Source organism: Eupeodes corollae, chromosome 1 (assembly GCF_945859685.1).
Source record: "Eupeodes corollae chromosome 1, idEupCoro1.1, whole genome shotgun sequence".
Lineage (NCBI taxonomy): Eukaryota > Metazoa > Arthropoda > Insecta > Diptera > Syrphidae > Eupeodes > Eupeodes corollae.
Window position 1 is genome coordinate 131,523,489 of NC_079147.1, and position 13,651 is coordinate 131,537,139.

Here is a 13,651-nt window from a genome sequence, read left to right on the forward strand (position 1 = left end):
TCTAGAATTTTAAAAGCTATACTTTACATTTAAAACTTACATGAATATGCTCCTTTGGAACCTTTAGATTTCCATCATCTCTGAAAAATGCTAGGCAAGAACTGTTGTGATCATTAAAATAGCTTCTGTTCATTCGGCATGTAATATTCACACTACCCCCGATCGGGAGCTCTACATCATGTGGTATAACTTCTAAAGAAATACAAAAAATAAAAAATATATATATTGAATCTAATTCGTTTTAAAGTCCATTGAAATGTGTTAATAAAATCAAGGACTAAATATGAATATATATAAACCCAACGACTAAGTATATGCTCAAATATATATTATTTAAGTCACACTTAAGCTTTTAAAAATACTTCCACCTTCTTTTTAAATAAAATTACTTACCTCCAACATAATCATTTGCAGAGACAGGTGAGGTTATCAAACACATCGTTGTTACGAAGAACCAAAGGACCCTTCAAAAAACAAAACAAACATTTTTATTTATTTATTACGCTTAAATGCAAGCTTTCAAAAATAAAACAAAACTAATATGGACTTAAATCTATGTTTTTTGTTTAGTTTAATTTTATTGTAAGTTTAAGTCCGAAGACCTCTACTGTTGCGTTGCAAAAATGAAATAATTTAATGTATTTATCATATTTACTTTCGTTTATTAAGTTTATATTGTATTTACATATTTATCTTATTTTGTTTTTATTATTTTTTTTTTTCATTTACATACTATTTATTTAAATTTATAAAAGTGTTAAAGCCAAATTGTTTAGGTATATAACAAACAGAGTATTGAGGTAGAGCTGGCAAAAATGTTTTGTCCGGTCAATAAGGACCTATAACACCAACGTCTCGATCAAAACATAACTTTGATGTAGTTAAAGACTTTGTTTACCTACTCTCCGCTATGAACACAGAAAACAACACCAGCGCTGAGATCGAACGAAGAAATACTCTTTCTAACCGCTATTTTTTTTTTTGCTAATATAGAAACCAAGTAGTAAAGCCCTATCTCGAGCAACCAAAACATCGCTCATGATCCCGTACTGCTATACAGTGCAGAAGCATGGACTCTGACAAAAGCGGAACTAAAGTACGAGTAAAAAGTTTCCCTACAGCTAAAAAAACAGTATTTCAGACAGAACTTGACTCCTTTAATTCTAATTTAATGCGATGAATTAAACATTTTCCGAATTTTTTTCACTTAACGGAATAGTAAAATAACCAGCATACCTCTCCTTAAACAATTCAACCACAATACGCACGCTTCTATGAATGCCCATCAGTTTATAATGTAGCCAAACTTCAGCTATACTATGAATTACAGAGATTCGTTTTTTTGGCAATACTACGAGAATGTGGAATGCTTTGCCACGCTCTATCTTTCCCTGTGAGTGCAATATCGAGCCTTTCCCGACATTTTATCGTAAGCGACATTTTCAATAAAAAAGAAAACTTAATTATTAAAATTTGCCAATAGCACATAGAGCCTTAAAGGCTATTGTCTTGCCTTAAATTAAGCATAATTAATAATTTCCAATGCTGACTATGGGTACAAGTTCTATCAAGGACCGGCAGTAAGCTTTTGATTTGTCGTTTACGATAAATTGTCGGGAAGGGCTCGATATTTAAGAGTTCAATACCAATATACAACGACACCTCCTTTCCAACTTCTCCCTCTTTTCTAAATGCTCATTCTGTGTCTTTTTCATATTAAAGGTATAGAAAAGAAAAGAAAATTATATAGAGTTCTGTATCTGTACATCCAACGACCTTTATTTTTCTATATGGTATTATGTTTCTTAGTTTGATACGGTCTTTTGGCGGATAGCATTGACATCGATATGTTTAGGGATGAATAACGCAGTCTATTATATCTCTTAAACATCTTGATAAAGTTCTTGACTGAAATACATGCAACTTTTTAACTTGAATTCAGCAAGTTATTTTTAAGTTATAAGATTAATGGGCCATTTTGTCGCGGATTTCTGTTGCAGGGATCTATAGGACAGGATGCTTTGCTTCCTTATAGCATTTGAAAGAATTATTATTGGGTGAAAATGGTAAGTTACCTGCGAATAGTGTAAACTCGACAACATGAAGGTCGATCCATGTTTAAAGCGCTTTTCCAATGGGTCCTAAATAAAGTTAACTAACTAAAATAACTGTAAAACTGTAATCGCCACTATTGCTGCTGATCAATCTGATATGTATGTCGTTTTTATCACATTTTTTTTACTAAATTCGAAAGATACAACCGATTTCTATAACTACCCTTTTGATACTGTGAAGCGGTCGAAGACACGACGCGCGTTCCGTACCAGTGTTGAAGATGTCTGTTTTGTTTTGTCAACTGATATTTGAGCAGAGAATATATTACAAGTAACGTTAGCACCTAAAGAGCCAGGCTATAATTTTAATAATTTTTTTTTTAAAGATAATTTTTGAAAATGTTTGTCCCAGTTTTTACGTCTAAGGTGGCTAAAACAAAAAACTTTTTAACTATATTCGAAAACTAAAATCGGAAAAAAATGGATGCTAAACCCTGCAGTACAAAGTATAAAGGTTCTTATCATTCTTATTTGAAATATTGACATATTATTCAGACGATTTAAAACAATCTTTATATTAAATACAAAATACTTCAAAAAAGTCTTACTTACTTTAAACTTTCTTTTATATCCAACATTATTTTATTTTTTAAAACAGAATTTGTTGTTAATTTTGCAGTATTTTCAGTCACTGAAGAAAAGTTTTCATTAAGCTGTAAAAAAAGAGAGCAAAAAGAAGGTATATTTTTATATAAGTAAATAATCTAAAAGGACTCCAGGAGCAGTATCTGTTTTGCTTTAATAACTGAAACAGTTATTTTATTTATTTTAGGGAGATATTTACATTTTTACCATGTGCTTCCAGACAACTTTTATTGTTCCACAATTGTTTAATGGAGACATTACTTGATACCATTTGGACGGAAGTTGTTTCCTTTTTAGACGCTGTCTTTTTCAAAAAAGTTTCTGCTGCATTTGATGAAAAATGTATTCTGTTGCCATTCGGATACTTTTGTTTCATAATGTTAAAATTATTATTTTGTGGTTTATTTATTTCAAAGAGGCCGTCAGGAAATATAAGTTTTATATTTTTCATATTTAAGTACATCTTTATGGATGCACATATTGTGAATATTGAGAGAAAAATCGACAATGCAATGATGATAACACATTTAGTATTTTCTAAAAGAAAACTTTGAATAAATATTTATATTACAAAAAAAGTTAATAATACTTACTAGTGTCAGGCAAAGTTTCAATAAAGTCTTCACTCAATGGACCCTTACTGCCATCACAAAACATACGAATCCATATTTTGTAAATAGAAGAAGGCTTCAAATCTTCAATTAAGAAACTGTTCTTTATTATTGGTATAAGCTTAGTTTCGCTTTTGGAAACGCATTCATTTTTATCTTTGCTGCTAACCATACAGTATGTCAAGTTGTATTGGTAGTCTTTGAAAACAACACTGTACCAACATTCTGTAATCCATTTGAAATAAATTGAAGACTCCAAAATTGTTGGATTGTCAAGAATTATATTTTTTGTTTTTGGTTCATTATCTGTAACGCATGTTGCCCATAACATTCCAGTGCTATAATTTTTATAGTTTTTCGACAGGGCAATATTTAGCTTTTTGTTTGGCTTTGCAAATATTGTAAAATTTAATGTGTTTTTATTTAATGTTTTATAATAAACACTTCCCTAAAATAGACAATTTTTGATTAAAAATTATATTTTATTAATTTTGTAGTTATAGAAATATACCATACAATCCGTTTCCAATTCAGTTTTGGCTTCACAAGTGAATAGAGTAAAATTATTCAAGCTTTCAAAATCTTCAGACTCTTTCCACACAATTTTGTATGAATTATTTCGTTGATTATACATTTTAATAATTTCTTGTTTTGACAATTTTTCAGGTAAATGAACTTCATAGACACTAGAATTTAAAGAACTTCCATTTATATTTTGACTGTTTAATTTAAAAGTGCAAATTGATGTATTTTCATAGGTAAAAAGAGCTGAGAATTCATCCATGTGTACAGGCAAATGCTTTCTGTTGAAACATAAATTATTTATTTATTAGAAGCTATTTATGTTTCTCAAACAATTTTAAATTTAAATTATTAATGTTTTTTTTTTTATTATAAAATGGTATTAAAAAAAAAGGTCATTTGACAATAGAATACTTACATCAATTTTCCATCGCAACGCACTACAGTAAAATTATACTTAAAGTCTGGTCCATTACGTTCATATTCTGCCAAGGTTTCCCAATATAAACGAATATTTTTGTTCGTAGAATCAAAAAAGAAACTGCCAAAACCTACATTGGGTGGCCGATCTGGTCGTCTGCTTTGTGTAAAGAAAGTTCCTTGAAAAGGTTCACTCCACATTGTATCTGTACTTATATTTGCAACTCTCGCCTTGACACTAAAATTATATCTACGATAGGGGTATTGTAAATTATATATCTTAGCCTCATAGTGTCCTCGGTTTGTCTGTATTTCACTATTTTTGTTTACTTTGTACCAGTCAAAATTTTCAGGATGTAACTTTATTTCGTATTGTAGACCATTTGTTTGGGAAAATTGGCTAAATTTGAGTACATTCCAATACAAAGTAACGCTGTTTGATGTCAAATTTCCGATTGTAACAAGAGGCTTTGCTGGTATAACTAGAAAATAGATTTTAAGATTTGATTAACAACTTGAAATGATTTACTTACTAGACTCATGATGATATATCCTTAAAGCCTGTGTAAAACTGCCACGTAAATTGTTGGCAGTTACAGTAAATTCATAATAGGGACTAACTTGTCTATACAAATTCCCAGTTATATTACAAACTCGCTCAAATAATCCATTGTCAAGTTTTTGAGTTGTACATATATCCTGTAATTAATGTTTTGGTTTGAATTGCTGGTATAAAACATATATATTATATTATTGTTATTTTAATTAAATACAAAAAAATTTAAAACAATACATTTCTATAGTCACAACTATTGAGACTATCAGCTAAAGAAATACAAATTTGAAAGACAATTTTTTTTAAATTATAATACTTAAAGTAATTTTATATTTTCTACGGGTGGACTTTGTATTATATCCAATACAGTTTTGCTCGTACCGTTATTATTTTGCAATAAAATGTTATTCAGTATACAAAAAGTACCAGTTTTTATGTACTTGGAAGTTGATTCTGTAAAAGCAGCTTTTTATTTGAGGATTTTTTCGGAATCTCGTTGAGGTCACTGATCACTGAGCTTTTGGCAGTACACATAAAAGCTATGAAGATTCTTTTGCAACTTGTGTAATTGATGTAATACATTACAAAGCTGCACAGCGATAAGAATCCTTTTGTTGCACTAGAAAAAGAATGAAAGATTCTATCAACATCTTGATATTTTGTGTATTTCTGAAAGCTCTGAGGACTTCTAAAAGTTTTGACAAGCACCTCAAGTTGATTACGTCATCAAAGTCTGCAGCAATCATCAGAACACACGACTTTCAAAAAAGACTTCTTTTATATGAGGTAGGGGGCTGGTGGTTTGCAAGATGGCAAGTTTGGATGCAATGTAAACCATGTGAAAGAACAAATTTTCAGTATCGTATAGGAAAATAAGGACATAATGAGGCATTCACTCATAGAAGAAGCTCAAGAATCATTCAGTTGAATAATCTACAGTCAGCTCAACCATAATCTTGGTTCCAGTAACTCTTTCAACCATTTACTGATTTTTGAAAAGATATCCCTAATTTTTAAAGCAAGATGTGAAGCTCTCAACTGGTAGTCCTTACAATGGTAGTTTTGAACAATTCTGTACGCTGTGCAACTTAAAATCAAAAAAAGATTATCTACACTTCATTGGTATATGCCCAATATTCAAAATCACAAAAACACTACTTTTTCGGAAAAAATACTCTTACCTTACAAGAGACGTTAAACATCCTTAACGAGCATGATTGGAAAACATTAAGTTAATTTTTGAGAGATATTTACAAGAATAGATTGTTATTAATAACAGAATTCTATTAAATTCAAAAAATAAAAAAAAATATTCTTATTGTTTTGTAAACCTTGCTGAGGGCATAGCCATAGCATTTAAATTCAAAATATTGTAAACAATTCTTTTAATTTAATGTAAGTAAATTGATTACTTGAAGTACCCGTGGCATGATGGTTAGTGCGTTGGACTGTCGTGCAAGGGGTCTTGGGCTCAATCCCTGCCTGTGCCACCTTAATTTAAAAAAAAAAAATTTTCGCGGGTACTCTTGTCATGAAAAAGTGCTTTCTCAAACTAGCCGTTCGGATTCGGCCTAAAATTGTAGGTCCCTTCTATTCCTGACAACAGTTTTCGCACACAGGAATGGTAGAGAGTTGTAAGTCACTAGGCCCTGGTTCACAACGGACTGTTGCGCCACCCCATTTGATTTTGAATTGATTACTTATTTACTTACTATTGAAAGACCGTATTATTTTTATGAGAATCATTGATTTTACAATTTAAGTCCTGGTAGCTCAATTATATTGTATGGTGTTCAATGCTTCTTAAAACGAAATTTCTTGTTAAAAGCTACACTAAGAATAATTAAATATCTTACATTTCAAATATGGACATTTTTAAAAATATGAATATGAAAAGATCACTTCCATAAACTGTATAACGGCGATACAAGGGAGTTAACAATTCAACTTATGTGACGCTGAGCAATTCCGCTTACCCAAACATAACGTAACTAAGTCGAATCTGTAGTCCAACTGAAATCTTCGCTATCGAATAATTTTATTCAACAGGCGGTGACTTGGTAAGGAGTATGCACCAACTTATTTGTGAAATATGATCGGATGAGTGAATACAATCTCAGCAAAGTTTTCTCGATCATCAAGAAAGGATACCTTCTTCACTGCGCCAACTTCAGAGGCATCAATCTCCGGAAATTCGCCAATACATCTTTTCTTCTATATTATGTGTTAAAGAACCTGATAGTTCCATATCAGTGTGGTTTTAGACCAACTATGTATACCATATTTAAAAAAGAAAACAGAAACTAAGAATCGATACCCACCATCTTATCGATTTCATAGAAAAACTGTACGGAGCAAGGTCTAGTTTTAGAATCTGTCAAATTTGTCCGTTTGTTTGATCAAAACGTGATGTCAGTGGCGCATTTTTGAACTTTGTAAAGGAAGAGGGAAGGAAGGAGAAGATGAGTTTAGTTGTCAATGAGGACAAGACCAAGTATATCATCAAAAGAGCACATTGAACTACGACGTTTGGGACAAAAAGTCACCATAGATAACTTTGACAAAATAATTATAAAAAAATAATAAGTTTAGCTTAAAAGGTAAGAAACTGTTTTAAGGATAGCGGAATGAATACAATCGCTAGCTAGAGCAATAACTCTCACTTCATTGTTTAACCCAAGAATTTGCAACAAAAAAGCAAACAATTTGCATGAGGGAGTTCTGGAAACTACACTTGAGTGACGTCAAAGTTCTCTTATAGGAACATCAATTGACAACGAAGGTAAGTAGAGAAACAGAAATGGGTCAGAAAATTAATACAGGAACACGAAAATATTCAGCCTTGGAACTTTTCATTTATCCTCTCTGATAAACAATGCACAACAATAAGTAGATATTTTCCATTGAACTGAATGAGACATCAAAGCCGTATAATAAATGCTACGTTCGGAATGTTTTTCCATGTTTGGAAGAATATTTATCTTAGCTTAAACACAAAGGTGCGACTGATCCAATTACATGTTGAATCTGTACTGTTATACTGTATCTGAAGAGAACGAACACAAAAAACTTGACTCATAATTAATTGTAATTTACCGTTTCTATTGCATCTGACCATATTGGATAACCGAATGTTAAATGGTAATCGGTTTCAATTTTGCTCTCAGGAATGGTAAATTTACATATCATATATTCATAGTCATAACCACGGCATTGAAAATCAGTAATTTTTGTACCTAAAAAGAAATTAGTGAACATTAATTAAATAAAAAAAAACCTGAAATAATTTAATACTTACCAACAACAACATTAGTACTAGACACTTTTTTGTCAAAGCATTTGCAAATGTAGTTATCTGATTGCTCCTGTGTAGTGTTTCGAAGAATCATAATGATAGAAGATTCATTTACAACCTGAAATATAAAAAACCCATCAATAAAACATTTTGAATTAATATTTATATTCATTATATATAATACTTAAAAAAACTTAAAGAATAAAATGCAAATATTTATTTTATTTTGGTCTTTTGTATTTCAATTGTAAAAAGGCGATTTCTAGTGTCACGCTTGTTTTTAGTTTAGTTTCTTAAAGTAGATTTTAAACAAAATACTGCATCTTTTGTAATTAGAAATATGTAAGGTTTGCTTTTGAGGAAGACAATTTTCTTCAAGGAAAAATATATGTATAACAACTACGTTTTCTAATCAGACCAATTTATCAAATTGAAAGTTTAAACATTTCCTGAAGTTTCATCGACTCTGAATATAAGAAATATGTCTGTGTTTGTATATGAAAACGTTACTATATACATCAGATCTTAAGTTTAAGTAAGTAATCATTAGTTTTAAAACACATTTTAGTGAAACATAACAAATTAAATGCATAACAAAAATCGTACAACCTACTCTTAAAACAGATGTTTTATTTATTTTTAAGAGCATGTGCTTGATCTTTAAGTATACCCAATTTTTTCTTTGTCTCTATATTCCTACAAAAATGAGTCCTATACATATCATTTTTAATACTATTTTTTTCCATGTCTGCTAGGTCCAATTATAGATAAACAAAAAACAAGTGTTTTAGAAGCAGGCGCGAATAGCAAAATATAAAGTTAAAAAGTAAAATAACTAAAATGAGTTAACTAAAAAGAAAAACAACAGAAATAACTATTTTTGAAATCAAAGAAAATTTAAACATAAATTAAAAAATTATAAGAATTTAAATATAATTGTTAGAATCTTCAACATTGAAGCGATTCAATAGTTTATTGCATTGTTTGCACTCCGTTGAAACTTGTTTGAACAGCTATACGACCGTATCTCTTTAATTGATTGAAACCCTAAACCTAACGTTTTCTTACAATTCTTACAATTTAATGCGATATTTTTGTCAAATAATTCTTAAGAAACTGGAAGTAAGTAGATGAAATGAAATTGAGCTTTTAAGGTTCATTATAGTATGTCACAGCATTAGGTTTTATTTCTTTTTGTCACTATACACCCTGATTATGTATTTCCGATTTTAAAAATTTTTCTTTTGTAAACTTCAATTGAAGATTGACCCGATTTTTCGCACTCTTCAGTATTTATCAGTGTACCAATTAATAGACTGCCAATGGTACACTATTGTAATAGTTAAAGTGTTTCAAAATATCTTAGACCTTGGCTAGAGACTATTACCAAACGTACACCAAAATACATCTTTAACTATTTTTAAAAGTTCACTTAATGGAAATTAAGTCAACAATATTAAAAAAGCAAAAGTTGTTATGTATTGTATATGTTAAGACAAAGAATGCTTAGACTTTATTATAACTGGGTATCTATTTCGCGGTTTCATAAGTATAGGGCTGGAATTCGACATATGTCAAACTAAGTTGTTCAACCAATTTTTTTTTGCCAATTGATTATGGTGTACATAATCATCCAACTATGCATGCAGCAATTGGCAAAATTGTGAAGAAATTTGAAGAGACTGAATTAGTTACAGATATTGAAAGACCTGTGTATCATCGTTTCGATCGTTGCACTGAAAATATCGGCCCATTTGCATTTGCATCTACACATTCATCCATATAAAGACCATTCACAACGTCGTAGATTGTACGGCCAATGTGTGCTTGAATAACAAGCGGTGGACGTCGATTTTTCGAACAAAATATTCTTCAGCGACGAAGCACATTTCTCACTAGGTGGGTATGTTAATAAACAAAACTGTCGTATTTGGGGTTCTGAGAATCCTCAAATATTTGAAGGAAGCCATTACATCCACAAAAATGTTTCGAGCGCTTCTTCGAAAATGACGATGGAACGACTGTCACTGTCAATTCGCAGCGATATGGTCATATGATAACCGACTTTTTTCCCTGCTTTTGAAGAATACGACTTGAAGAAAATGTGGTTTCAACAAGATGGTGCCACATACCACACAACTCGAGCGAATATGGCTTTATTGCAAAAAACATTTCCTGGCCGCGTAACTTTTTGACGTGGCGTTATCAACTGGCCACCAAGATCATGCGATTTGACACCGCTGGACTTTCTTTGGGGGGCTACGCGAAAGACGGTGTTTATGCAGATAAACCTTTAACTCTTGAGCACTTAAAAACCAAAAATCGTCAAGTTATGGCTGAGATACGAAAATAACGATTGGTTCAATAGAATAAAAATTAAGACGATAAAAGCATTATAAAAGCAATCTCTTTCCTATATTGCAAAAAACTCTTTAACCATTAATATCTGTAAAAAAGACTTTATTTACTGTTTCAATTCCATAAGGTCTAAGTTTGAAATAAGTATTTCCGATCAATATGCATTTCCCCCTTCTCTCACCTGTCTTTATATGTATGCGCCCGAACTAAAGCAAATAAAGAGTTATTTTTTTGGGTACTTTGGAACCCCTATTGAGGGCTAAATCAGTGTAGATTCCAATTATAAAACTTCGTGTATTAATCGTGTAAAGTTATCGATTATATATTTTTTTTTATTCGCCAACTACTATATTTAACATATATTTATGATAATTTGCAACGCAGTTCAACTAAACCGACTTTCTTAACACATACCTTATACGGCACATTATTCTTGACTAGTGGTCATCCTTGTTGTTAATAATTCTTAATTCAATTCCCAAATTTCGGAGTAAAAACAATTTTCATTTAAAAATAACGAAGACTTCTGCGCGCGTATTAATCTTATCAAACTACGATAGAAAAATTTGTGCCATACAAGCAAAATAACAAGAAACTCAAAGTAAACACTTAAAGATGGAACAGAGAAACCAACAACAAAAATATCAAACACAAGGGTTTAAGTTAAAAAATAGAAAAACATAAATAGCAATACTCACATGCATCTCTTCTTTTGGAACCGGTATGTGGCTGTGCTCTCGGTAGAATGACAGACAGGAGCTGTTATTCTCATTAAAGTAACTTATATTCATTCGGCATGTTATATTGGCATCGGCTCCGATTTGGATCTGAACTTCAGCTGGTTTCACTTCTGAAAATGGAATATTTTTCAAATGAAGTTCACCAGAGTAACAAATGGCAGTTTAATGGAATTGATGTTAGCTAGTTAGATAGGTGGATGACCAAAAGGGGGTTTTAGTAATGGATGCATGAAATGCGATTTATTTTTATAAAGAAATGCGAGTCATTCTGAAGAAATGAAAAATAAAAATATGCAGAAAATTTACCGCCAATTATGCTGTGTGTCGATACTTCCGTGAATCCCATGTTTATTATTAAAATTAGTCCTAACCTGAAAAAAACAAACATTTTATAAAAATGACATGAAATGTACAATGAGACAGAGTTCGTATGTATGTTTTGAAAAATGTATTAATTTGTTCATCAAATAACATAAACATTTTTTTGATAGGACACTTGGGCTATTTTTAATTTAATGAATTTTGCTAGATAGGTAAGTTGTAATACAGGTTGCAGTTCATATGCAGAAAAATTGCCTTAACTATTTATTAAAAATTTCGAAGGTTTTAAAAGCCTAGAAAAGTAAACTATTTTTAATAAGCTTGAAACAGAAGTTATTTTTTTTTAAATACTTTTGTGCCTTTCATAAAATATAAAAAATATAAATAATTGAAAACTCCTAACTAGTCTTTGACAACCTGGATATTTTGTTCATTAATAGAGAGAATCCCTGATAAGTTTTCTTTTCTCTATCCCTTGTATGCATTATTTACTCGTAATACAAAAATATTGTAAAATAAATAAATTCGTGTAACTCTCATAAAATCCAGTGTCTGTGTCGTGAGTTGGGCAGGAAAACCGTGTTTATATTTTATCCAATGGTGTTACAATATCTACGAAAATTGTGAAGTAGATATGCAATTTGCTAACATTTTTGTCTTAACTATTTTTTCATACACTCAATCGTTTCAGAAGTAGAGGGCAGAAAGTGCTGTTTTTCGGAGAATAATGATGAAACCAAGTTCAACCTTTTTGTTAATGTTTTGAAGTAAGCCCAATGACAATGACAGCTGTACCATCCAATTCATTAAATGATTATTTCCAATTCAATCAAGAGAACTGGTGCTATCTTGGCTGCAGTACAACTGTTGGATATCCTTTGAAATACCTCAGCAACTGCCACATATTAATGCCATTAAGAATGTATGAAGTCATTTGGGCTGGATAAGATCCCAACATATTTCTTACAAAAAATTCCTAAAAAAATTGACGAAAATACCACCTTGCTAAAAAAATAAATGATTTAAAAAACAAATGGAATAAATTCGCCAACAAACTGAAAAAGTTATAAGCAAACAATTGAACATCCCATAAGAGCGTTTTATAAACTTAGCTGTTACCCGCTCAATAAAAGATTATAAATAATAGAACAATAACTGTTTTCAAGAAGAATAGATATTGAAACATTTGAGTTGCGTGATGAAAGGGTTTTATGTCAATATGGTTCAACTTATAATAATCTACTTTTGAACTCAGGTTAATTTAAACAAAACTGTAAAATAAATCTAATTCTCAGTATTTGGCCATATCAAGTCCCGAAAAATAGATACAACACTGTTTAACGCCGTGATGTTGTTTCTTTCTTTTATTCAGCTTTAAAACTTCACTGGGATTCGGTGTTTTTATTTTTACAAAAAAACTTTTTTCGGGGATTTTTCTTGAGTATTCTTTATTAAATTCCTATAGGAAATTATTGTAATGTCCGATTTGTAATGTCTGATTTGTCAAATTGAAAATGTTGACATTTCTCGACGTTTCAAGGTCCCTAGAGTGAAAAAAAGATTTTTAGAAAGATATCTGTGCGTGCGTGTGTACATACGTTCGTACGTCTATACGTTCGCGACGTTTTTTGTTGTCTATATACAAGAACCAGAAGAGATATCGACTTGAAATAAATTTTGTTATGCACATAATAACGCAGAAAGATGCAGAAAGGGCTCTCAAGAAAATCGCGTGGGTGGTTTTTTTACCATAGCAGTTTAAAAAATAGGTGAAAAATTTGGGTAACCCTAAATATCTTTCGAACCAAACACGCTGGAAACTTGAAATTAATTTTATATAATATATTGTAACGTGATACTAAACAAATAAATTTTTTGAAAAAAATCCAATTTGTAAATCAAAAAAAAAATAAAAAAAAATATTATTACCTTCAAAATTTTACGAATGCAAAATGATTTTATCTCCAAAACAATTTTGTGCAGCGAAATATAACGTTTTTAAAATCTGGTAAAATTTTGAGAAAAATCCAATTGACAGTTTTTTTTTATAAAAAATAAAAACCTAAAAAAACATTACTCTAAAATGTTAAAATTTTGACTAAAATATCTTTTCAAAAACTTGAGATTAT

At 30.7% G+C, this 13,651-nt stretch overlaps 1 protein-coding gene across 5 annotated transcripts in view; it reads right to left on the reverse strand.

Moving 5' to 3' along the window:
- LOC129940176 (uncharacterized) overlaps window positions 1–13,651 on the reverse strand; it is a 44,162-nt gene that overhangs the window by 16,782 nt on the left and 13,729 nt on the right. For all 5 annotated transcript variants that reach the window (XM_056048437.1, XM_056048435.1, XM_056048434.1 and 2 more), the window contains 12 exons: window positions 11,508–11,572; window positions 11,160–11,311; window positions 8,107–8,221; window positions 7,905–8,044; window positions 4,786–4,951; window positions 4,251–4,734; window positions 3,822–4,113; window positions 3,293–3,758; window positions 2,899–3,236; window positions 2,667–2,767; window positions 394–464; window positions 41–192 (listed from right to left, as the gene is read on the reverse strand). In XM_056048437.1, coding sequence (XP_055904412.1) covers window positions 41–192; window positions 394–464; window positions 2,667–2,767; window positions 2,899–3,236; window positions 3,293–3,758; window positions 3,822–4,113; window positions 4,251–4,734; window positions 4,786–4,951; window positions 7,905–8,044; window positions 8,107–8,221; window positions 11,160–11,311; window positions 11,508–11,547 — 2,517 coding nt within the window. In that variant the 5' untranslated portion in view covers window positions 11,548–11,572. The remainder of the gene's footprint in view (window positions 1–40; window positions 193–393; window positions 465–2,666; window positions 2,768–2,898; window positions 3,237–3,292; window positions 3,759–3,821; window positions 4,114–4,250; window positions 4,735–4,785; window positions 4,952–7,904; window positions 8,045–8,106; window positions 8,222–11,159; window positions 11,312–11,507; window positions 11,573–13,651) is intronic.